A 24,206-nucleotide genomic window follows, 5' to 3' on the forward strand; every position below is an offset into this window, starting at 1 on the left:
AAAAATATCTGTGAGTATATGGTCATGGCATTTAACTTCGTGAAAAGATTTAGTTTTGCTGGCATTGGTGGCGCACGCCTTTAATCCCAGCACTCGGGAGGCAGAGCCAGGCGGATCTTTGTGAGTTCGAGGCCAGCCTGGGCTACCAAGCTAGTTCCAGGAAAGGCGCAAAGCTACACAGAGAAACCCTGTCTCGAAAAACCAAAAAGAAAAAAAAAATTTAGTTTCCAGTTTAAGCAGTGATACAAAGTTTCCTTAAAACTATACCATTTGAAAAAAGAAAATCAATTTTCACATGAAAAGTGTTATAAAAGAGTAAAACTATGTGAAAGTACGAGATTCATGGCTAAGTGTCACTAAAAACTGCTGAAAGCGGGCAGTGGTAGTGCATGCCTTTAATCCCAGCACTCAGGAGGCAGAGGCAGGCAGATCTCTGTGAGTTCAAGGCCAGCCTGGGCTACAGAGTGAGTTCCAGGACAGGCTCCAAAGCTACACAGAGAAACTCTGTCTCGAAAAAACAAAACAGACAGATAGACAGATAGATAGATGATAGATAGATAGATAGATAGATAGATAGATGATAGATAGATAGATAGATAGATAGATAGATAGATAGATAGATAGATAAACAAAACAAAACAAAACAAACTGCTGAAAGCATGTCCTAACAGCCTGTTGCTATACCTTGCTATCAGTCAGTGAGAGACAGTTCTGTGGGTCACAGTTTTACAGGCTTGCCTGAGTGTGAGCGATACTAAGTGTAAACACTATCACTCATGATAAAAGTCTGGATTTTTCTATAAATGATAGAATAAAATTAGCAGGAAGGAAACGTTTCCTGAAAAAAGAAATGACCGTCAGACACTAGCTCACCCGATAGCTGCTATAAAATGTTACGCAGTTTGTAAACATGGAAACCAAAGTCTGACAACTGAACACACATGAAGATCAGACGGACACAATTAAGTATGCACACTGGATTCTTTTGCCTGTAGATCCTAGGTGACATCTGAGGAAACAGTGTCCAAGTTATTAACATTTCTATCACAAAAAGGGAAGGCTGTTTAATAAGGCCCTTTGTTTTGACTGTAGGCTCTGGGGTCTCATATTCTAATGGAGGCTGATTCTCAACTGAGCAATCAGCCTGGTAAAATGTTAATGCATCCATAGAGACTCTAAAGCATTGTTGTTTAATGTGGTGATGGGAAAGCAGGCAACGGAGCTTTAAAAATGCATGTTTTCCTTGCAAGAAAGAGCAAGGCAACAATAGTGACCTGGACGCCTGCCTCTCCAGCTGAGGCCCTGGACCCAGGGTGATCACCTCTAACACTGGTCTATTTATGTCACAAGGCTGACATTCCCAAGCAGAAAAGCCATTATTACCTGGATTTGTTTTTATCAAGTAAACATTAATCTGAATATAAGTAAAAAAATCTGAAATGATTGACATAGTTTAAGATAAAATTAAGATAAAGATTTGTTTATTCATGTTGCAGATTCTTAAAGAGGCCTGCTGTATTAATACATTTCAGTTGCAAGTTAAAATGAATAAAATTTCACACTGAAAAGTCTCCTATGGGTCATCTCAGATGGTGTCTGGTGTTCCACGATCTCACCTGATACATACGTTAAGATGCTTCTGTCTACGAGGAGGCAACCAACAGGATGCTTTCACCAGGTTCAAAGGAGAAGCGAATAAAGCGTGCTTTCTTTAGGAAGAACACAAAAGGACACAGAAAAAGTCCTTTTCTGAACCAAAGCTTTCTAGGAGTAGATATATGTAGTTATATTTTCAGTTTTTTAAAGAAGATTTTTCGCCCTTAGCAAACATCACAAACTTGTTTTGAGACACAAAACTCTCTTGACTTAGCAAAGCAGATTCTGAGTGAAAAGCTTTAAACTCAACCTTCCAGAGCCCTGTCAGCCCCCAAGGACACTGGCGATTTAAGTTGAGGCCATTCTCTCTCTTCTAACCCAGGTGGGAAGTGTTAGTCACTGTTAAGCAGAATACTGTAATGAGGTGATTTTTGTGCAGTTTTGGGGATCAAACCCAGGACCCCACAATGCAAGGCAAGACTCCTCCCATCTGCACTCCATCTCCAGTTCCCAGACAGAGCTTTTCAATCTCATCACATCCGTCCTTAATCCAGACTTGTGGAAAACCCTTGCTGAACTAATTTGTCAAGCTGCCCAGAACCAATAGGGCGATAATCTATTTCCACACTATGATATATGGAAGTCCTGGAAGGGCACATTTTCATTCCATTCTACTGAAATGAAATGAATACAGGAAACATAAATGGCTAACTTTTTCCATGGGAGCTGATACCTCTGTATGTATAAAGACATGCTCTGTTCACCCAGCCTTTGGTAGCATATTATCATATCTACTGCTCTGCACAGGTCCACACCCTGCAGCCACAATGACACCAGAGGGCATTCCTGGCCAGTTACATTCCTTGACATTTTCTCTGACTCAGGTTCAGAAAATGCTCATGTAGGACAAGATGAGAAAGAGAAAGTGGACTTTACCCTGATGAAGAGGATCTTCTCTCCCACTCGATATCGACCTTGAGAGAGCCGCTCCACACAGAACTTAGTTGGGCACTTGCAGGGAGGGTCTTCAGAGATTCGTTTTACCTGAAATAGAGTAGCACATTCATTGCCCCCAGTAAAATCACATGTGATTCCTCTCCAAGATTTCAAACATGGCTGAACTGCTCATCATGTAGACTTGTTCTTTATCAGAAACGATGTGAGCACAGGGACTATGGTGGTTTGAACAGGAGTAGACCCCATAGACTTGTGGTTGAATGCTCGGTACATACGGAGGGATACAATTAGGAGGTGTGGCTTTGTTGGAGGAAGTGCGTCACTGTGGGGGTGGGCTTTGAGGTCTCCTAGGCTCAAGCTAGTGTGGCAGTCTTTCTGCTAACTGCAGATCAAGACGTAGAACTCTCAGCTCCTCCTCTAACACCACGTCTGCCTTCATACCACCATGTCCCGTCATGATGATAATGGACTGAACCTCTGAAACTGTAAGCCGCCTCAATTAAATGTTTTCCTTTATAAGAGTTGTGGTGGTCATGGCGTCTCTTCACAGCAATAAAACCCTAACTAAGACAGGGTCCTGGGGGAAGTGTGAATACCAGGGTCTGGAAGCATCTTCTGAGATTCTGAGCATATGGCTGACGATGACCCTGATGAGGAGGGAGGGCATCAGATAAGATTAGCTGTCATGACATGTGTGTGGGGTCCACACAACAAAGGCACTGAATGGTAAAATAAAGTGTGCCTAGGCTAACCACACTGAAAGCTGGGGCAAATTCATGTGACACAGAATGTTTCTTCAATACAACCCCATTCCACTAATCTATTTAGGTTTGAAATAAATGAAAAACAATTTTTTTTTGGAAACTCTTCTCTTTTTTTGTTTGAAACTCTAAGATTTTCCCCTGAAATTTTACTACTGGATCACTCAAAATCATCTGCATTTCACCCCATCTTGGGTATCAACTATTGCATTAGCTGACATTTAAAATGAGTAATTAAAACACGACTTTGATTAATATTCTTTTGGAGTTCTCATGAACATGCATGAACACTGCAAATCTTAAGAATATTGCTAGAAAATTCACTTGTTTCATAATCCATGCAACTTCTAGAATGTTTTTAAATGAGAAAGTATTTTTCAGACAATCCAGAGTAACCCAAATATATCATATGTTCAATGTCAAATACTTCAACCATAATTTCCTTGAACTATAATCAGCTGTTAGTAGCTACCATATAAAGATAAAATTAATTCAACAGATAAGAAATTTAGGATACATACAGTGGTCATCAAGAAATCCAGCCATTGTTCATTTACTTATTCATTGACTCTGTTTATAAGTATGTCAATGTATGGTGTATGCACACATATGTTTGGTGTGTGTGTGTGTGTGTGTAGGAGGACACCAGGTGATCTCTTTCGTTTCTCTCTGCCTAATTCCCTTGGGACTGAGTCTGTCACTGAACTAGGGAAGCTAGTGGAGCTTGTGACCGGCATTCTCTCCAGAGAGCCTCCTGTCTCCACCCCCATAGCACTGAGGTTATGGGACAGTGTAACCAGGTCTTCCTTTTATGAGGGTCTTCATGCATCAAGAGTAAGCATTCTCAACCCCAGGCCATCACTTAAGACCTCAAACATTATTTTTAATGATATAATGACTGGAATTCAATCACTCTTTTACCAAGCAAAAACTACAAGGAAAGTAATTTATGAACTCCCTTAATTTTTGTTACAAAAGAATTATGCAATGGTTTTGTTAGAGTATGGAAGATTCCAGAAGTATGAAAGCAAAACACACCAGAGTAAAAACCACGAATGGTAGAGGAATGCAAGGAAAAAATTATCCTAAGAACAAGCAAACTGTGCCTCAATGACACAAACAAAATAACACTGTCTTGAAAGTGAAAGAACTAACTCAGGACACACACGCCCATCAGTCTCTTCTTCCATCCTAAATTTTTCCAACAACACAAGCCTAAGATTCTGAGTCGTTACTGTGACAGAAGCCTAGTGAATCAATAGTGGTTAACCTAGGAATCTCCTTGATGGGTTTAGTTCCCCAAAGGCTAAGATAATATTTTATTTCATCTTGAACCCAAACATAAAGCCTAACACCCTAATGGAATAGAAAAGAGTTCAACAGATGGACACCGGACACATACATAAAATAATCATACTAACAATGGAATGGATCTTCACAGGAGACACAGGGAAATCATTGGAGCAGAGGAAGCCTAGATCCAGACAGCCTTAAAGATGACTTTCTCTGTAGAGTGAGGGAACATCTATCATCCAGTTAGTAATCAGGCCACGGATTTGAAATCTGAGCTTTTGCCATCTTGTTATGGTAATGTTAAAGCAAGTGACCTAAATGATGAGAAATAGTGTAGCAATCCCTTACAGAGCAGACTCGCATTCTGAACTAGCCATGAGGTCAGGGGTCTGGAATGCACCTATGCACTATTTTTAGTGTTTTCTGTGCATATCTCTTCCTACAGATGTTTGTAAAATGTCCATAGACATATAGCATCCTACCATAGGGGCTTTGAAAAAAAGAGTGAGGATAACATAAAGGAGCTAGGAGACAGGGATGAGATCTTTGTCACCTAGGAGACTAGAGAGCAACAAAACTTACAGCCTAAGGCACCAAAACTTACTGGGCAAATTCTCTACTGACAAAGGGCAATCCCGAGTCTGTGTGGGCAACATCTCCTCCATCTTGCAGGATCCTCAGAAAAAATACAGACCCTATTAGTGTCAAATTAGCACCAGGAACATTTTCTCAAGTGGCCTGCCCTTTCTTCATGCCTTCCTCACTAAAAAATAGACTTATTTGTTTGTTTGGAAAGCGAGGCCTTATTTTTCTTATTTCATTTATGTCAGGGGCAGAGGAAAAAATAGAAGGGAAAAGGCCAGACCAGGGGCATTGGAAACACATTGTTAAGTTAATGGTGAACGATGACAGCCCTGCTTCTTACATTACCAGGAGGTAACTCCCTGCCAGGTGCTCTGTTCTTGGCTCGGAACCCAGCCAGTTTGGGGCTGAAATGTGATTTCAAGAGGGGCCTGGTGACTCAGAATTCCACTATCTTTCATCCCCAGCCCGAGGAAGTTGATGAAGAGAAGGCAGACAGTAAGAGCCATTTCTTAGAACTGCATTCAACTCCCCGTGAGAGCAGAGCGGGCTTAAGACAAGGGAAGGTAAAGAGGTGCACTCAGGCCGCCCCCGCCACCGCGCCTATCACAGCTGGATCTCTGCATCAGGACATAGGGAATAAAGCGATCCGAATGGACACCACTGTGTTTCCTCTGTGCGATCTTGATTAAGGAAGGGGGGTGGTATTGTCCACAGAAAAGGTCGCCTATTCCCCTGCAGTTCCCCTAAGACTCAGACTAGAGCATGTGAGCAAACAAAGGTGCTTTCAGTCCGGCTCTTTCTGAAGTCCTCCGCTGGAACGTGATCCTCCCGGCAGGCTCCCCTTTCCTTCTGTCTCCTCTGTTCCTGTTTCCTCGGCTTCTTTCCTTTACTCTTCCGTACCCTCATCGTTCTTCTGTTTGGGGGGAGGGGGTAGCGGACGATAACTTTGTACGAAACAACCCAGTGCTAATTACACACAGAAACTTTTAAATTCCTTTCCTGGCTACTTTTATTGAGTTACATCAAGTTCAGTTCCAAATGGCTACATGTGCGTGGTGTATGGTGAAATGGTTGTAATGGTAACTATTTCCTTTTTACCTTAGACAAAAGGGGTCTGATTTAAGCCATTAATGAGATTCAAATTACTTTTCCTTCTGTCTCACTGTCTTTGAGATAAAATACTTCAGTGAGAAACCATCACTTAAACACAATGCAAAGAATTCAATGTAGTTTACAAGACTGAAGAATGTAAGAAACTATCACAAAAAGGTTCATGTTCTAGTATATTTGAGAAAGTCCAGGTCAACTAGATCTTTTAAGGGAGCTCAGCACAGTCTGTGTGATGTTGGCAAACTCTCTGAATGCCAGGTAGAGACAGCACTACTTTGAATTTCTTACACTAACCTAATCTTTCCCCACAGGGTATTGTAGTGGTAGTATTTCTTCAAACATTCCTTGAGAAATGCTAGTCTTCAGATTTATGGGGCACAAGAGTTCTCACTGGTAAGAGGCAGATGTGTCCACTTAGCACATTTAATGTGTCCTCCAATGCACATTCCTTCATTAAACAGATAGTTATATTCTCAAGATTCCTCTGAAGTGCCCACGTAGCTTTGACCTGGAAGAACAGTCCTTAGAGGCACAGGTTGAGGGGCCTGCAGTCTTAGGTCTCTAGACCACTGTTCTTTTGTTCTGAGTTGGTGGTATATTAGTGAAATAGCCTCTAATCCCTCTCAGAGTTATTCTATACCTTGGGGGGGGTTTCTCTTCCTACTTCTCCCCTTCCCAAGATGAAGACTGGCTAGCCATGAGACAAGCTGGTGAAGAAATGGGAGCATTGTTGCTCCTTGGCCCTGGTTCTGACACATGATCTCAAATGGCAGCACCTGTTTCATCGACAACAGGAAGAAGAGCACTTAGGGCCCATGTTAGAAGACATGATCGAATACAGAGGACAGAGAGGAGACTTCTCACTGAGTATCTATACCAGGGAGCTGGGGAGATGTAGACCAATAAAGCACCATACTTGATTGTGAAAATTAGACTGCATCTTGAGAGGAATGGATATTTAGGCCTCATTGACAACTGCCCCATTGCATACTTACAAACACTTTAGACAGCAATAATTAAGCTGCAACATTGGTGAGAAATGCCAAGAAAAAGCTTCACGTGTGGGCTGAGGAAATGGCTCTGTGGGTAAAACACTTGCCATGAAAACCTGGATTTGGATTCTCAACAGACATGTCAAAAAAAGCCAGCACATGTCTGAAACTGGGTGGGAATGGAGACAGGAAGATCCTTACAGCTCTCTGGCCAGCTGGTTGGCCTGAAACAGTGAGCTCCAGCTTTAGTGAGAGGTCCTGTATAATAATTTACAAAAAGAAGGTAAAGAGCTAACAAAAAGTAGTTAGGCCTCTAGCCTCTGCAAGCATGAACACACACGTGCACATACAAACACGCCACAAGTACACATGCACACAATGGAAGGTAACCCAAGCTACATATTAAAATATGCATTTCAAAGAAAAGTCTCAAGCAATACGTTGAAGAACTAACAACTGCTCCTTTAACATGAATGAAATGGTTCAAAGGACCAAAGAGTTGGAAAACACATAACAAGGAGACATGTGAGGCGTCAGTTGGGCAGGGCTTCAGGTGGATCCTAGAGGTGCCTACAATAATTCTAACCGAACCACACTTACATTCTGTCACAGCATGTTGGCTGCAGGGGTACTGGCAGAGAGGAATTTCAAGAATCTAGTGGTAAAACAGGCACGGACCTCATAGTGAGAGCTGAGAAGTCCCCCGGGCTGGGCTGAGGAATTAGGAAGTAAAGATAACACTAGCCAGACACTCTTCAGGCCTGGCACCAGAGTATAGGGAGGGGAGAACGTTAGTAGATGTCACAGTGGAGAGGGGAAGGAGTCAGAATGGGTATGGCAGCCCAGGGACACATTTGTAAGAAGACTGAACTCACACTAAGTCTAAAGAAAAAGCATAATGCACTACGGAAAAATTACTCTCAACATATAAACAGCATGCCTTTAATATTATACAATATCATCCAATTACTGAACAAAATTTGAAAATGAAGCTTTATGAGAAGCAAGGCATGTGACTGATCCTAAAAGGGTTCCAAAACACCTTCCTGTGGTAGGAAAGCTCCCTGGCTATTTGTACATTCTGAGTGGACTGAGCAGCTACCAAAAAGAAATCAGATAAAAAAATGTACTGTATGAGACACCTTGGTGGGCCAAGCAGAAGTTTGCTGCCTTTGTGGGGACTCACAGCTGCTTGGGCAGTTGTTAAGGTTCTCCTTTTTTAAATCTGCCATGTGGAGACAAGCAAAAGACGGGTGCATGTCTTTTCCTGCATCTGAAAGTGTTCATCAGCCACCCTCCCACTCTTTCTCAGTTCAGACCCTAGAGAGGGAGGCCTGCAGTCCTGGCAGCTGGTATCCTATCAACAGCTGGCATCAAGATCGCTGGTAGTCTTCTGAGGACTTTGCTCGCTCGGGCAAGACATACTTCAGTCTTATGCCTCTCACACTCTTGTGTCCTATAAGTTTGCAGGCAATTACAATCCATAAATGTAAACTTTGCATAAGTAACATCAAGACAACTCATGGTTCCTCTTGTTTATTAATGTCTTCATGCATTTAAGATATGAACATGATAGCACATGGGAGTAACTGTCCAATACATCACTCTCATGAGCAAGGATTGTTTAATATCCCTAGGAACTGCTTATCCTTACAATAAGGCTGTCATGGCTATGTCCTAAACACTAAAAGCCTGTGCCTAGAGGACTGCAGATTAGATAAACACCGATGGATCCTTATCTCCTCTCCTCTGAGCATCAGGAAACTTCCCATTTCCACCCCTCTGCAAGCAACCTTCCTCTCAGAATTAAGAGCTCTCAGGAAGAGATGGTCAACTCTGGCCAGCACGAGGCAATCAATAAAGTGCAGTCATCTTTCTGTCAGAGGCTGTGTCCCCTTCCTCAACAATCCTCAAGGTTCTGGGCTTCAAGTTTATCTCCATGAAAGGAGGAATTGGGAACGAATAACAACAGGTTTAGGTGTTTTCAAAAACCATTGTCAAGGAGTTGACTCATTTCCTAGGGTTTCAGCTACTGTTCAATGGAATTAAGTGGCACTTTATTTTAAACCACTGTTTCGGCTTTGAGTTTCAGGATGAGCTGTAGGAGCACAGATTTGCTTGTCGGAGTTAAAGTGAATTTAAAGGAACTGAAATGCAGCAAGGTCAGAAAGATCTGAAAAGGCAGGTAGGTTTTGTAGTTGGAAAAAACCTGCTGTAAGACTTGTAAACTCCACTCACTGCGTCATCCAGTAGGTTCCCAGTGCTCTTCTTTCCTGAAGACTTGGACGAAGGAGAAGGCGAAGGAGACGGGGCAGAAAGTGTCTCTTCTTGTTCAATTTCTTTTTCCAGCTTTATCAGACCAGGAGGCTCCACACCATACCTTTCAAGAACATGACACTTATCACACACACATTGCAACAATATAATAATGGTACAATATCTGGGATTGTGAGTACCATAAACTATTGCCTTTTACAATGGCATGAACTCTCTGACCTTGAAATGGGATTAGCATTTGTGAATTAGCATTCTTGGAGCAGGGTAAAAAAAACATGTAACTGCTGTGTATAAGTGCATATGCATGGAGGTACATGATGCAAACATACTCAATTTAGTATATTTCTGTCTCAGCAACCTGAACATCCACAGGGAATTTATCTTGAACTTTTTCTGTAACAGAATTGATGATATTAGTGCTATAATTAAAGCCTTATTTAAAATATGTTTGTTAATGATATCTTTATCATTAACAGAGGTTTTATTAAAACAGAGGGTTGATATCAAAATTAAAACATCAGAACCCTAATTAGAAAAAGAAGTAACTGATTCTACACAGAAGAGATTCATTATGAGCTGTTCAGTCCTTATATACCAAGAGCGATGCATGTGTTGCACAATGGACAAGCTAAGCCCTGCGGAATAGCACAAGGAAAGCACAAACATTATTATAGGGAGAGGACACAAGAATAATTCAGAACAACAACATATAAAAGGTCTGTAAACTATACATGCTCAGGAGACTTGGAGACAGAGGAGGAGGGATGGATGGGCAAGAGAGAACGTGATAGTGGATGTCATCATTGTATCTCCTACAATCAGGTTTTCCTTAACTAAAACTTAAAGATGTACTGAATTTTATAGGTCCATATCAACTGTGCTTAGTAGGGGACACCACAAAGATAATTCTAGAACTTGACAACTATGAGGCATTTAGAAAAAAATCTAGGCATACACTTATTAACAGAAAGATGAATGTCTGCAGAAGACGGAGACAGGACAGAGTCTCAAATACAGGCTTCTGTTGTCAGTTTGTCTACATTTTCTGATCAGATGATTGTTTATTATAAAGGAGAGGAAACACCACTTGGTGATTAAAAGGTTGTTGTGAACCAAGTGTGACAGCACACACCTGTGATCCCAGCCCTTGGGAGACAGAAGCACGAAGACGTTAAGTTTGTGGCCAGTCTAGACTAGTTGGAGAGACCCTATCTCTAGACTAAACAAGAGAAACCAAACAGTAGGTTGTAGATGAGATCCTGTTCAAATAGTCTATGAGCAGAGAGGAAATGCTGACATGTGCTCACTGCTTTGGCTGAGCGCTGTGTCAATTCAGCAGCCAATGGAAACCTTGTGTGTGTCCTCCTGCTGTGCTCTGTTACTTTAACAGATGCCATGGCACACAAGTGCAGTGCAAATTTCTAGAGAGGCAGTTTTCCTCCTGGTGATGCTTTGTTCTGACAGAGGGGGGTCCAACTGGTTCAGTTCCTGGCCTCTTTGCTCATTACCCACTATCCCCTTTGAGAGGAAAGGACATAGCTTTGTTGATCAGGCTTGACTTGGTTTACACCTCTAGGAAAAAGGACACAAGCCCCAAACTTCTTTGTCCTTGCTGATGGCCTGATTCTAGAGTCCAGTCATAGGCACTCAGTAGGCCTGGTAACTTGGGCCTTTTCAGTCATAAAGGAAACACTTGATATTTCATCTGCCCCTCTTTTTTATTTTTTATTTTTCTCAGAATTTGGATAGTGAGAAGGGTTCTGTGTATCACATGCCTTTTGAGAGCGGCAAGGCTTATGTAAGAATTCAGTACAAACAGCTTACCATGTCACAACAGCCTCTAATCTATTAAGCAAGTTTTGTTACTACTTAGTGAGAAAACAGTTGCTATAAAGTATAGTCACTACATTTCATATTTCTAACCTTTTGTACTTATAAACCAATCAATGAATTGTTACAAGACACTTGGTACCCTATAGACTCTATTGTGGTAGAGAACACCACACCTGATTCCCAACAACCTCAGCTTTGCTACTGACAGGCCAGAGGGACTTGGGAAGGCCACACTCTTAACTGCTCTAGATGTCTGTGGATTCTTAGCTCCATCAAGGTATAAATCTTGCTTGTGTTGAATGTTCTCAAGAGAATAATATAAACCTGGTTGTAAGTCTGGAGGAATCCAAGACACTGTGATCACAGCAAACTCGGTATCAATTATAAGTGGAAACATCGTATTTGAAAAGGTAAGTTAAATAGATGGGAAAAGATTTCATTTTCAACTGAAGGTGGGTGCCTCCTAAGAATAAGATGTATACACTTTTTCTTAAAAAATAAAACAATAGCAAATATGCTATTAGAGCGGCAACAGGCTCAACTCATGTCCAACACAAAACAAACAGGTCGGCTTTGAATAAAACTGGTAAGAGACTCATGCATGGAAAATGTTTCCTTGGAGATCCTTCTTTACCTGGGAAAGCTGGAAACTAGCTGTGCCATTGACACAGAGAGCAGCACTGAGCCTGGAATTGCTGCTCACAATGGCATTTAAATTCTTCAAGCTGCTCAGGGTAGAGTCAGCCAGTACTGGAATGGACGCTGGAATATGATTCACTGGCTTCCTGTCAGTCGGGAGGGGTCAGCAGGCTGTAAATCATGACCCACCTCCAAGGGTGGAGACTTGTACCTGCAAGCCAACTTAGTCATCTGATGCATTGTTCTGTTCTTCAAAAGGATACCTTGGTTTAGTATCAGTGATAACTTCTATACCTCTTCACATGTCCATTCTTTCTATAAGGTTTTCACAAATTAATGTTTCCCCTTCTTTCCAAGAACAGGGTGTTAGAACTTTGGGGGTAAGGGGGTTTCCTTTTATCAACCCCAATAGGGATCCAACTGGAGTCATTAAGAAAGCTGAATTCACTAAAGCTAAGTCCTGATTCCTGCAGAGCCCAGAAATACAGATATAGTATAAATACTGGGAGGCTAGATACTTACTTTCATTTCATTAAAAAGTAGCAAGTTAGGGAGTCTTGGGATTGGTGACTATATGGGGAGAATATAGGAATGGGTCTTTCATTTTTCTGGCTCAGGATATGGTGTTTGGGATTAAGCTAACTGAAATTAATGCACTACCAAATTCATTCCTGCCCTAGAAAATATATTCAAACTATTTAGTAGACTGTACTTTCCAACAAAAGACATCTGTGTTCCATTGTAGTAGGGTCAGGGGACAAATTTTACAGACTAATGAAACTCCCTCTTTCTAAGGCATGTAACAGATGGTTTACAGATTCTTGCCAGATAATTTTGCCCCATTTTCCCTATTTTAAGGCAATGTAAACTTAGATTTATATGTGGAAAATGCCCGAGCCATGGGAAAGGACACATAAACTCCCAGCAGTCCTTGCAGGTCCTCCAAGTGAGTCAAGTAGTGATCTTAACACACGATCACTTTTCTTTTAAGTAACATTTCATTAGACCATGGCTGAAAATAAGATTAAAGAAAATGTTCTCAAATATTTCCTTTGAATAGTTATAAAGTTGTTCTGGATCAAGGGAGCACCATAACCCACAGTCATGAGATGATGTGGTGTGCGGCTGACACCCACCCTTGCCACCACACTACCATCTCAGAAGCTGTCATTTTCACGATGAAGACAACTCCAATCCTGCAGTCTGAAAAGATGCTGAAATCACAGTTGTTTATTTCTTCACTTTGTAGAATTAACACTAAAATACTGGCTAAAAGAATCTTTTGATTTTGTTGAGTTGGTTTGGTCAATGTCATGTTTCTTGCATTCAGAAATGTATATTTTTCTGAAATATTAGCAGAGAAATTTGACCATCCAACAATGACAGCTCTGTATAGTTAAAAACTAAAAACTTTTGCAATGAGAACAAAAGTACGGTCACCACCCCAGAGCCCAGATTGGCTCCGGTTCTTGAAGGAGTTCTACTGAGTGTCTCCAGGCGGAAGAACAGAGCAGTGGCTCAGGAACACGCCCAGAAGCATTTATTAAGTGATGTTGGTGCTCTTAGGAGCATACATGTGAGATCTGCAGGTACCATGTAGAGTGGAATGTAAGAAGGCATCCCCTTTCAGTGCAAACAGCAGAAAACTCAAGGGACTTGAGGAATTTTGGTAAGATCAAGGGCATCCTTATAGGAGAAGATGAGTGTGGTTTCTGAGTGTGGGCTGAAGCTGCTCAAATGCGCTCAACTGTGTGATCTCCAGCAGTGGACACGGGAGGCGGGAGTGACTTCAAGCATTTAAATCTAGATCTAAACCAGAGGCAGAGTTTCTACGTGAAATGGGACTAGATGGGGTTGGGGAGCATCTCTCCTTCATGCTGTCCTACTTCAGGAGCCTCCAGTAAACCAAACAAATAGCTCAGATGTGTTCAGAAGGAAACAAAAAGGCATTTTACCTGAATACCAGTTATCTGACTGGCATCCCTTCAATTGTTTAAGGTAACAGCAAGAGGAGTGCATTACCCCATTTTCTTTTGTACTGAAAAGCATATACTGCTTCACAAGACCCACTCACCTGAAGGAGACAGAAACACAATCTACAATATCGCAATGCTGAGGCAAGCTTAATGTCAACTCTGCCATGAGATATTGACTCCGATGGTGTACTTTCTGGAATTAATTCAGCCTTGATCTTAACAAGCATGGTCATAAAACGTACAGAGCAATACAGAATAACCACTGCCTTAACTATCTGTGCTGAACTTTAGATGCAGCTCAGCACATAGTATTTGTGCAACATGCCAAAGCCCTGGGGTGGGTCTCCAGCACCCTGTGCTCCTCATGTGGGGGTACATGCCTGGGACCCTAGAGCTGGGAAAGTAAGGTGGGACACCAGGGTCACTCTCCACTATAGAAAGAGTGGGAGGCCAGCCTGGCCTACTGGGGACCCAGTTTTAAAACAAACTGATTGACTGACTAATGAATTAATTAACTAATTAATTGTATCAAAGGGGAAACTATTCATATGACATTGTACATTGAAATTGAGAAAAATTATTCTCTTTGTTAACCAAGATCTGTATTAATTTTACATGCCTGTGTCGAAGGTAATTGATGTCAGGTCTAAAGCTGGTAGCCAAGCTTCACCTATGGTGTGGTAACCATGACTAGAAATGTTCTTTCTGAATTAATGTAGTCATGTCATAAAAAATAGTTATGGAATAAAAATTTTAAAGCAGGAAAATAACTATCAGCTAGATGAGGGATGCAACAGCCCCAGCTGCTGTGTGGAGGCAGTCTTCCTGTGGTTACTCTCAGTTCTCAAAACTTGACATCCAACAAATCCATTTGGACTGTTTCAGCACAAGGTAGAAGCTGGCATTTTTTCTCATATTTGTCCACATAATTATATCACACAGTGTTTTCTTAATAAAAATTCTGGACTCTCTGAGTTCCTTCTAGTTGAGTATCTCTGAGGTAGCTGTGGGTTGATTATGCCTTTTCTTAGTGTCTGTTGCTTCTAGGGGCGAAGGTTGTCTCTAGTCCACTCCTCCGGCTTGGGCAGTAGGTCCAAAGCTGGTGGAGGAGGCCTATCTCTGCACGCAGCAGTACCTCTGTCCTGTGCCCTCTCCCACCCAATTCAAGGATGCAGCAGAACCCAAGGGGTGTGGCATTCTGACTGGCCAATGGATGCAAGCTTGGACTGTGTCTGGAAGGTAGAACCTTGAGTGTCCCCCAAAGCCTTTAGACAGTTATCTGGAAGTGGTTTGGAGCTAGGGAATAGTTCCCTAGCTTCAAATAGTTCATTTTTTCCTTGTTGGGAAACATATAGTAATATTAATTTTAATTAAAAATTTTGAATCAATCCTTTTCACTGTAATTACTGAGATAAAGTAAAAAATCTTATATATTGCATAATTCACTAAAAATTTATTGGCTATAGTGATTTAAAGACCTCGAGATTATTTCTAACTATTAAAAAAAAGGATATGTTCACTGGCAGTGTTTGTTAATGGCCTACAGTTTTACAATGTAAAAAGTCGGTGTTTTCTTTCTCCTAATTTTCTACATAAATTCTCTATTTAACCTCACCCATTGCTGTCTCTTACTCTATTTTACTGGCTCACGTGATCTCAACACCTACATGCACATAGTGCATGTACAGACAAGCAGGCACAGAATACAAACATAAGTAAAAATAAATGCATAAGCTTTAAAGGCATAGAGGATTGCATTCCATGCTCCGTCAAAAAAGATATGAAAGGAAATAGATTTACTTAAATGGTATCAATGACAGCTTAGGCAAAGACTGTCCTGGCCACATGACTGCAGTATTGAGAGTACTAGAGGTGTACGTTTAATTTTAACTATGGCTTTCAAGATGATCCAAGCAATTCCATTTGCTAAATGGTTTCTTTGAATCCAACTTGAATTTCAGTATGAGAAGTCAGTATGCTTTTGTTCCCTGAGGCTGAGATGTGTCTGTGCCTTGACATGATAGAGGAGGTCTTACCTACCTGGCTGCGATCCGGCCAAGCTCTAGCAAACAGAGACACACTTCTCGGGGCTGCTTGTGCAGAACTGGAAGACAAGACAGACACACCTTTATGATGGAAAAGACTGTAAAGTACCTATGGGTGACAAGCTTGCCAATGTCCCTCCTGTGGCCCTCACAGTCAGAGATGAGCTGTATCTCATTCTGGCATTCGTAAGACTCATCCCCAATTCTCAACTAAAGATGTACAGTACTTTCTGAAACTCCACCTACCCTGTGTCCCAAACCCCACTGGTCCAATGAACTCTCACTATAAAAACATTGTCTTCAATTAGTTAATATTAGTAGGCCCATACTGGATACACATGTAGTAGTAACTATGATATAAGAAAATTAAACATATCACACACAAAACTATGTAGCAAGGATTGACTTTTTGAATATATTGGGTACATTCCTGATTCTTACATCAAACTGAATTAATTAGGATAAAAATTTATAAACAATGCTTCTTTGTTCACCTCCAAATAAAGGCAGATGTCAAATGGGACCTCCAACTTCCTAATCAATAAGTGATACGTTAGAAAGAGACACACCCACTGACAAGATTCTTAAGACGTGTGAGTATAACAAGGGCCCATCAGCCTTCATGAGATGCTATTATATTATATGACAGTACTACATAGTAATACATCCACATTCTGTGACTAGGCTTGGGCAGTTCAGCAATGCAGACAATACATACTTGCATTTCTGAGCCCACAAGAAAAGCACATGTTGCTTGTTCTATCCTCCTAACCAAAATTGGGGCATTTAAAAATGTTATATTCAACACTGAATAAAATAAATAATGTAACAAAATTTTGCACAGAGAAAAGTCTTCACAAAGTTATTATTCTATTAAAACAATATATATGATAATATAATAACAATCTTGCTCTAATTCATAAAGCTAGAATTTTATAACAATTCCAGTTCCACTATTTCTCTGTTTACTTAATCTAAATATTGTAATTTATTGTGTCTACTCATTATGTAATAGCAATATTTAGTCCAAAGAAAACAACAGGGTTTGTTTGTAGTAGATAAGAATATTAAATATATTTGTATTGGGACTATTCAAATTTGTGATTTCATCTGGTTTAAATGGATTTCAAATTAAGTATTATTTGGTTATAAAATGCCGCTTTTAAACTTAAGAAAAAAGCTCATCAGAAATGCTTACTAAAAACATAATTGATCATAGAAACCTGAGACAAAAAAATATTCCCATTCCCAATAAGCAAAGTTGAGTTTTAGTTGACCAATGGAGAACTGCCACAGAACTTAACTAGGGAGCCTTGAATAGTTTCTAGTTAAATAGTCTTTAAATGAATATACTACAGCTTCCAAGTGCAAATGTGCCAGCTGCCTGTTGCTAGGATGACAGGCACCTCATGAGACCTCATGTGTTCAGCCAGCTTCAGTGCAGTTATTTGGAGATGGTGACGTTATGCCAACAGCAATGTCAAACAGAACAATAACGGATGTCACAGAAACAGAAGCAAAATACTGAGGTCAATCTAAGTCATCAATTTCTTCAGATACTAGCTTTTTAAAATGGGGTACTAAAATAACAAAATGGAGCTTTGAGAGGGAGCAAGAGCAAACGAAAGTGAGGAAAGGAAGACATTTCGAGCCCCATCTTCCGTCAAAGCTGGGAAAACAACATTAAATACCAGCGGCAGCAGAAGTGTGCACTCACAGGCAGTGACTACCTCTAAAAAGCAACACCCAACCCGATTGTCGTGATGCTTTAGTCAGAGGAGCTTGGCATCCCCATGACGTGGTGTGTGTGTCGGTGTGAAAACAGGAACATTACACAGAAAACGAACCTTGTTTTGAAGAGGACAAATGATGGGGATAATGTGAGAAATCTGACATGAGGGATGCATTACCATTATGCACCTCTTCCTCACTTGTCAAAATAAAACATTTTGCATGTCACACTCAAATGTTGACTCCATGTGGACAGGTGAGGAAATCAGTTGACAAAGTGGAGTAAGTTCAGGGCTCCCATCATCGTCTTTACAGAACTGGCCCAGAGACTAATGGAAACAAAGCTCTCTGAGACGGGAGAAGAGGGTGGGAGAAGGGGATGAGTGAAAACAAGGAAGGATAGCCAGATACATGTGTGTGTGTGAGTGCCATAATAAAATCCATAACTTGTCTGCAAACTTAAAAATTAATGTAACACAGAACGACATTTCTTAGGAGGAATTTCACAGAAAGACTGGGTTTTAACCTCAAGTTTTCATGGAATTATTATCCTTTATAGAGCAATAGTAAAATCACTTCAAATTCTTATGGTTATAAATTATTGTCTTCTGTCATAATGGCCTTCCGAATATTGACTAGACTCTGACTAAAATGGCCAAAACCAAAACAAAACCAAAACCAAACAAACAAAAACACAAGCAGACAAAGGAAACACAGTGAATGACTTGCGGACCTCATTGATATGTTCGGTTGCAAAATGCAGCAGTCTCCACCATATTATGTGTTAGAACAGTCTCATGGTGATGATTAGGATAAAAAAGGCTAAAAAGACAAAACTGCCTAGCAATTTTTAGAAATGGCGTAAATTTAGTTTTTTAGGTAAATGCTTATTGAATAAGCAAAAAAATCACTTTCAGCACCCACTGTAAACTTGGATTTAGATGGTAGTATAAGTGTGTGTATGAGACATAGGAGGCAGCCTTGACTTTTCACACCGCAGCAAGCTCTCCTCTGAAGGGAACAGACCGAGTGAAAGGAGGCTATGGATGTATATCCACGCTGAAAAGTGTGGGTGTGAGTGTGAGGCCTCATGGGTATTATCTGTGTTATATGGGGAAGTAATTCTGTAAGTTCTCACCTTTCTAAGGAAAAGCAACACTGCCTATCTCATAACATCTCTGTGGTGACCGAGTAAAATAATACAGTGTTGCACACAGTACTTAGCACACAAGAAACACTGGCCTGAGGACGGCTTTTCTCTTCATTATTACATTTTTGTTGTTATTAATTATTTGCCTCGGAAGATTATCTTCATTTGTTTGAGTCAATTAACATTAATCCACTTTTGTTTGTTCCTGTGATCATTTTATTGTGCCCCTGTAGTGAACCAGTTATTACATTCAGTGTTAAAAAAATATTCTAGAATGAGAAAAAAAAAAAAGTATGTTTGGGAAGTGCTAATTTAGAGCATCCTATGACAATCAGTATTTTTAATTTTATGAGCTGATATAATATATATTATATAGATATTATATAGATATATACATAATACATACTTTGGCTATTACAAGTTTTTGGCAGTTATAAGTCTAAGTAATAATTACATTTACACAGAAATCATGTTTAAGACCTAAACACCTTGACATTGATCTTCTTAAGAATAAAACAATTCAGTAGAGTCCATTTTCAATAATTGATATGGACATATTAGGTGCATGCTGAGTGTTCTAGGAACCAATGAACTGTATGTCTGTCTCTAAGACAGCTTAGCATGCAATATGAGCTAAGGGTTCTGCCTTTGGTACCTGCATTCCCCATTTCAAACGTATTTCCTCGGCGGCCTTTCAACAGAAACTCCTACTGAAATTTACAGTAGGAGAGTTTTCCACCACTCTGTCATAGTGACAGTCTGGGCCTTTCTTTGAGTTAGTGGTAGAAGCAGGATTTCTTACTGTCTCTTCTCTGAAGGGGGTCCTCTTTAAAACAAATAAAACAGCTCTCACTTTGGCGGTGATTACTATATGAAAAGGCTGCGTCATCAGAGGCTTTTACAAAATACTCAAAGCCTTAAGAAGGAAAGAAAAATCTGACACTGAGCTTCCCTAGGAAAAGCAGCCCAGATTGCAACTCAAGATACATGTGAAGCAGGAGTGGTGGCACACACCTTTAATCCCAGCACTCAGGAGGCAGAGGCAGGCACATTGCTGTGAGTTCGAGGCCTGCCTGGTCATCTACAGGCCAGCCAGAACTAAGTAATAGTGAGACCCTCCCCTGCCCCCAAGAAAAAAAGCATGAGAGACTTTAGTTCGTAACCTAGATACAATGCTGCTCACCCCAAGAACAGAGCCTGATTTTAAATGTCATAGAATCTTCAAGAGCAAAGGACACAAGACCGTGTGTGTGTAGTTTAGCTACCGATATTAAGCTTTAACAGATGGACAAAGAAAGAGAAGTGCAGAGAGTCTGATGTGCACTTGGGTTTTGTACAAGTAAAGGCTACAGTATCTAGGGGGGCAATGCTTAGTTTTTTATTTAAGAAGAAAAACTGAAACAAAATATTATTGGCATCTTGTTTTAAAATTAGGAACATCTCATAAATTTATGGTGGAATCCCATCTCACAGTAGAGAACAAGTCCTGATAAATCAGAGGGGAAGGTGGGAGAAGAAATAAACGGAAAGGTAGAAAGGCAGGCTCTCTACCCAAGGCTGCTGAGAGTCCAAGGAACCAGCTGCTGTGTCTTCTACTTCCTCTTCCTTCTAAAAGAATCGCGGGGCTCGGAATCAACGCTAGCGTCAGTTCCTTGATAGTGGGATGGGTCCAGAGGGCAACAGCACAGGTATCCTGCGGGAGGTTTCCGGAACATCCCACCCTTACTGATGACCATCTATTCTTTCCTCACTCTTTACAGGTGATGAGTGACCTGGCTGCTGGAAGCCCGTAGGATGGAAGGAATGCAGTGAAGCTGGGTGAAGAAATGTGTTGAACACAGGTTTCCTTTCCCCAGCACATGGTCCTCAGAATGGTGATCAGGGCCAGGGTAGCTAAGTTAGCTTTATTCACATTTATTTATTTTCCTTTTACTTAAAATAATCCTATACAACTTTATAAATTTATTCAAATTATTCATTTCTATAAGGGGATATAGTATTTGGAGGTGAATAAAGCAGAATTCGAATCTTGGATCAGTCACTTAGCAGTGGTAACATGGGGTAACAAGTGATTTAATTCTCCCTGTCACAGGCTTTTGCTTGTGCCGTGGCATCGACTGGCAGAGGTCAGAGGGTAACATCTGTGCTGTGCTTAGCTGCCCTTGATGAGCACAGAGATATAACCATCAAACCTGGGCCAATGCAGACCCTACCCTGGAAAAGCTACAGAGTTGCCCACTGTCCTTTAAGTCGACTTTGATTCTCTGAAGCCCCTGAAAACTGCTACCCAGGAAAGCAACTCAACCATCTCCATAAACTCAGTATTATTGTCCTGGACATTTTTCTAGGCACTGTGCAATAGTTAGTTCTGAAAGGGATGCCTGAATTCAAGGACAAGCTGACTTGGGGATGGTGATACACAGCTGAGGTCCCAGCACCTAGAGGTGGAGGCAGGAGAGTTAGGAATTCCAATCATCCTCAGCTACCTAGGGAGTTCTGGCAGGCTGCCTTGGACTACTTGAGACCATTCTCAAGAAAGAGAGAAAAAGAAGAAAAACAAACAAAACACAGTGAAATAAAGGCATGCATTAAAATGCTAAAATGGTATTTTTTTTAAATAAAAGAAATTTCTAAAGGAAATCTAAAATAAAATGAACCTAGAGAAACAGTACAATTAAAATAAACAACCTGGAGCTAACTCAGTCCCATGGAATTGCTACCCTATGCTAACACTAATAACTAGCAAGTAAGAATATTGGTTTGACTTAACCCCGACACGTTCTTACAGTTCTCAACAAGACAACAACAAACACAAGGACCGGAGGGGAGGGCGCACCACACAAGGGATGCAGGCATCAAGTCCTTTTCTGATGCAGCCAGTGACCACGCAGGGCAGGCAGTGCAGGACGGATGTTAGTCTTGGACTCCTCAGGGTCCATTTCTTTTTAGTGAGGCCACAGGTTTGCTACAGAAACAATCTGTACGAAGCCCTGCTAGTCAGTGGTGCATGGGAAGAACAGGAGACACACAGCACACACAGACACGGGGAACCAGAATTAAAGAGGGGCGGTCACAGGAGTCACACGGTGCATGCCACACAGCAGACAGCAAACCCGTCTCTCGGTGGGCAGATTCTTTCTCTGAGAAACAGATGAGCAGTCACTGCGCTCCGGGTCCTACAAGCAGCCAACAACATGTTGATATTGACACAGTATGGCAAGCAAAATGTGCGCTTTCAGAGTCCCCCAATTCTCCCTCCATCGCCCAGATAACAAAAATGCGTACAGAGATAATCAAACATGTCTGCAAAAATAAAGTTGACATATTCTAAACCAGTGTGCTACTGTGGGTTGCAGATACTCCTTATAAATAGTATTAAAGAAATGAATTACACTTGTAAAACCTTAGAAAAATCACATAAGATCATCAATTTTATGACATAATTTAAAACATTTTAAATTGGGGATAAATCAAATATTTCTGACATTAATTAAATGACAAAATGAATCACATAAAAATAACCGGTGTTATCTTAAAGGTGGTTAAAATATCCAAATTGACATTTGAAAATTCATTGATTGCCGATTTGAGTATTATTAACAAATACAGTCTACTAATCTTTATGTATCTCTTTGAAGTAAAAAAACAAATATTTTCACACCTTTTGTGTTCTAAACTGTGTTTTGTTATTCCATGATAAAGTCCACTAAAATGACAAATGGGGAATTATTCTGCTACTGAGTTGATGAACAGTGAACTTTTAAATTCAAGAAAATATCCACAGCCATCAATTTTCATGTCAAGCACAATTATAAACACTGTGAAGGCATTCCAGGCAGGCTAATATCAGCGTGGGTGAGTCAGCCGGGTCAGGGTAGGTATCAGACAGACACAACCAGAGCTGGAGTTCCACTGAGGATGCAGGAACACAGGCTTCTGTGCTACAGTTCCACGCAGTTCCCAGCCACCTGGACCCTGCCCAGCCTCAGAGTGAAAAGGCTTTCATAGTATGTGGATGTATGAAATGTCAATAAATGATCCTATGTAAATTGCTGTAATTTCTTCTTAAGATACATCAAGTAAGTCCTCCATGTTTCCAACCACAAGCTGCAACTGTTTCCTGCCTGGCTTGTGAGAAGTGAAGACTGTATCACTCACAACCCAATTACTCTCCATTCTTCTGCCATGATCTGAATGTGACCTTCTTTGTCATAAACAGATCTAACCATGTCCATTGTTCACCTTGGGCCTTATGTCCCCATTCCTTACATGGTCTCAAGAATATGACTTTGATATCTCAGACCTTTGTCCCTGTTTCTCATTTTTGAAGCAACATTTGAGTACAGTTATCTTATCTAAAACTGACATTTACAGAAGAAAATTATCATTCAGAGTTAAAGTAGGCCAAGTGTGGTGGCTCTTATGTATAATGCCAGTGTTTGGGAGGTTGAGACAGGGGATCAAGAGTTCAAGGTCATCCTCAGCTACAAAGCAAATTCAAAGCCAGTTGGAGTTACATAAGTCTGTGTTTCAAAAAGGAAAAAAAAGAAAAGAAAACCAAACATAATGACCTACAGGTCATACCCTGTGTGTACTTTGTGCTGTATACAATGTTGTTGTTCAAGAACCAGAAACGCAACCAACAGGAGCGACCTCCAGGACTGGCAGCTGCTGCTCTCCCTGTTCCCCCCACGTGCCCCTGCCACACACCCACGGAGACTTCTTGACATTTGCTGTCACGGCACGAGAACAGACTGAGTCAGCCAGGAACAGTGGAAAACTGACAAATAACTGCACACTGCACTGCCGGGGCACAGAGCAGCTACTGCTGCCACCAAGATAAGGAGGGTTTCTCTCTGCAGGCTCAGACCTGAGCAGCATGAACAGAAGCCTCTTCACACAGGCAGCGCCGCCGCCGCCGCGGCCGCGATCTAGTTTATCAGTCACTCAGACACATTCTCCCTTCATCAGGGCATCTTTGCATTTTGCTTTGTCTTCAAAACACTGGGGCACAAAGGATGTTCTTCATGGTGCAACGCTGAAACGAAATCTTGAGGTAGGGCAAAAAAAAGGAAAAAGAAAAAAAACCTTGCCCTAAATTCCCTTTCAAAAGTGAAGCATGAAAGACTTCAAGCAGAGCACACAGCACTCTTGTGGAAAAGGCCAAGGCCAAGGCCGGCAGCAGGGCTCTGCTGCTGAGTCCTCCACAGTGAATAACAACAATAATAAAAACACCCAGGGAGAAAGGCCCCTCCAGGAAA

At 41.1% G+C, this 24,206-nt stretch overlaps 1 protein-coding gene across 10 annotated transcripts in view; it reads right to left on the reverse strand.

Moving 5' to 3' along the window:
• Gas2 (growth arrest specific 2) overlaps positions 1-24,206 on the reverse strand; it is a 143,207-nt gene that overhangs the window by 45,353 nt on the left and 73,648 nt on the right. For 9 of the 10 annotated variants that reach the window (XM_076543205.1, XM_042276857.2, XM_076543212.1 and 6 more), the window contains 3 exons: positions 16,060-16,123; positions 9,533-9,674; positions 2,533-2,640 (listed from right to left, as the gene is read on the reverse strand). In XM_076543205.1, the coding sequence (XP_076399320.1) occupies positions 2,533-2,640; positions 9,533-9,674; positions 16,060-16,123 (314 nt within the window). Of the gene's footprint in view, positions 1-1,488; positions 1,710-2,532; positions 2,641-9,532; positions 9,675-16,059; positions 16,124-24,206 lie in introns of those variants that run through there. The other variant, XM_042276872.2, reaches the window with a different exon arrangement.

This window comes from Peromyscus maniculatus, chromosome 1 (genome assembly GCF_049852395.1).
Source record: "Peromyscus maniculatus bairdii isolate BWxNUB_F1_BW_parent chromosome 1, HU_Pman_BW_mat_3.1, whole genome shotgun sequence".
Lineage (NCBI taxonomy): Eukaryota > Metazoa > Chordata > Mammalia > Rodentia > Cricetidae > Peromyscus > Peromyscus maniculatus.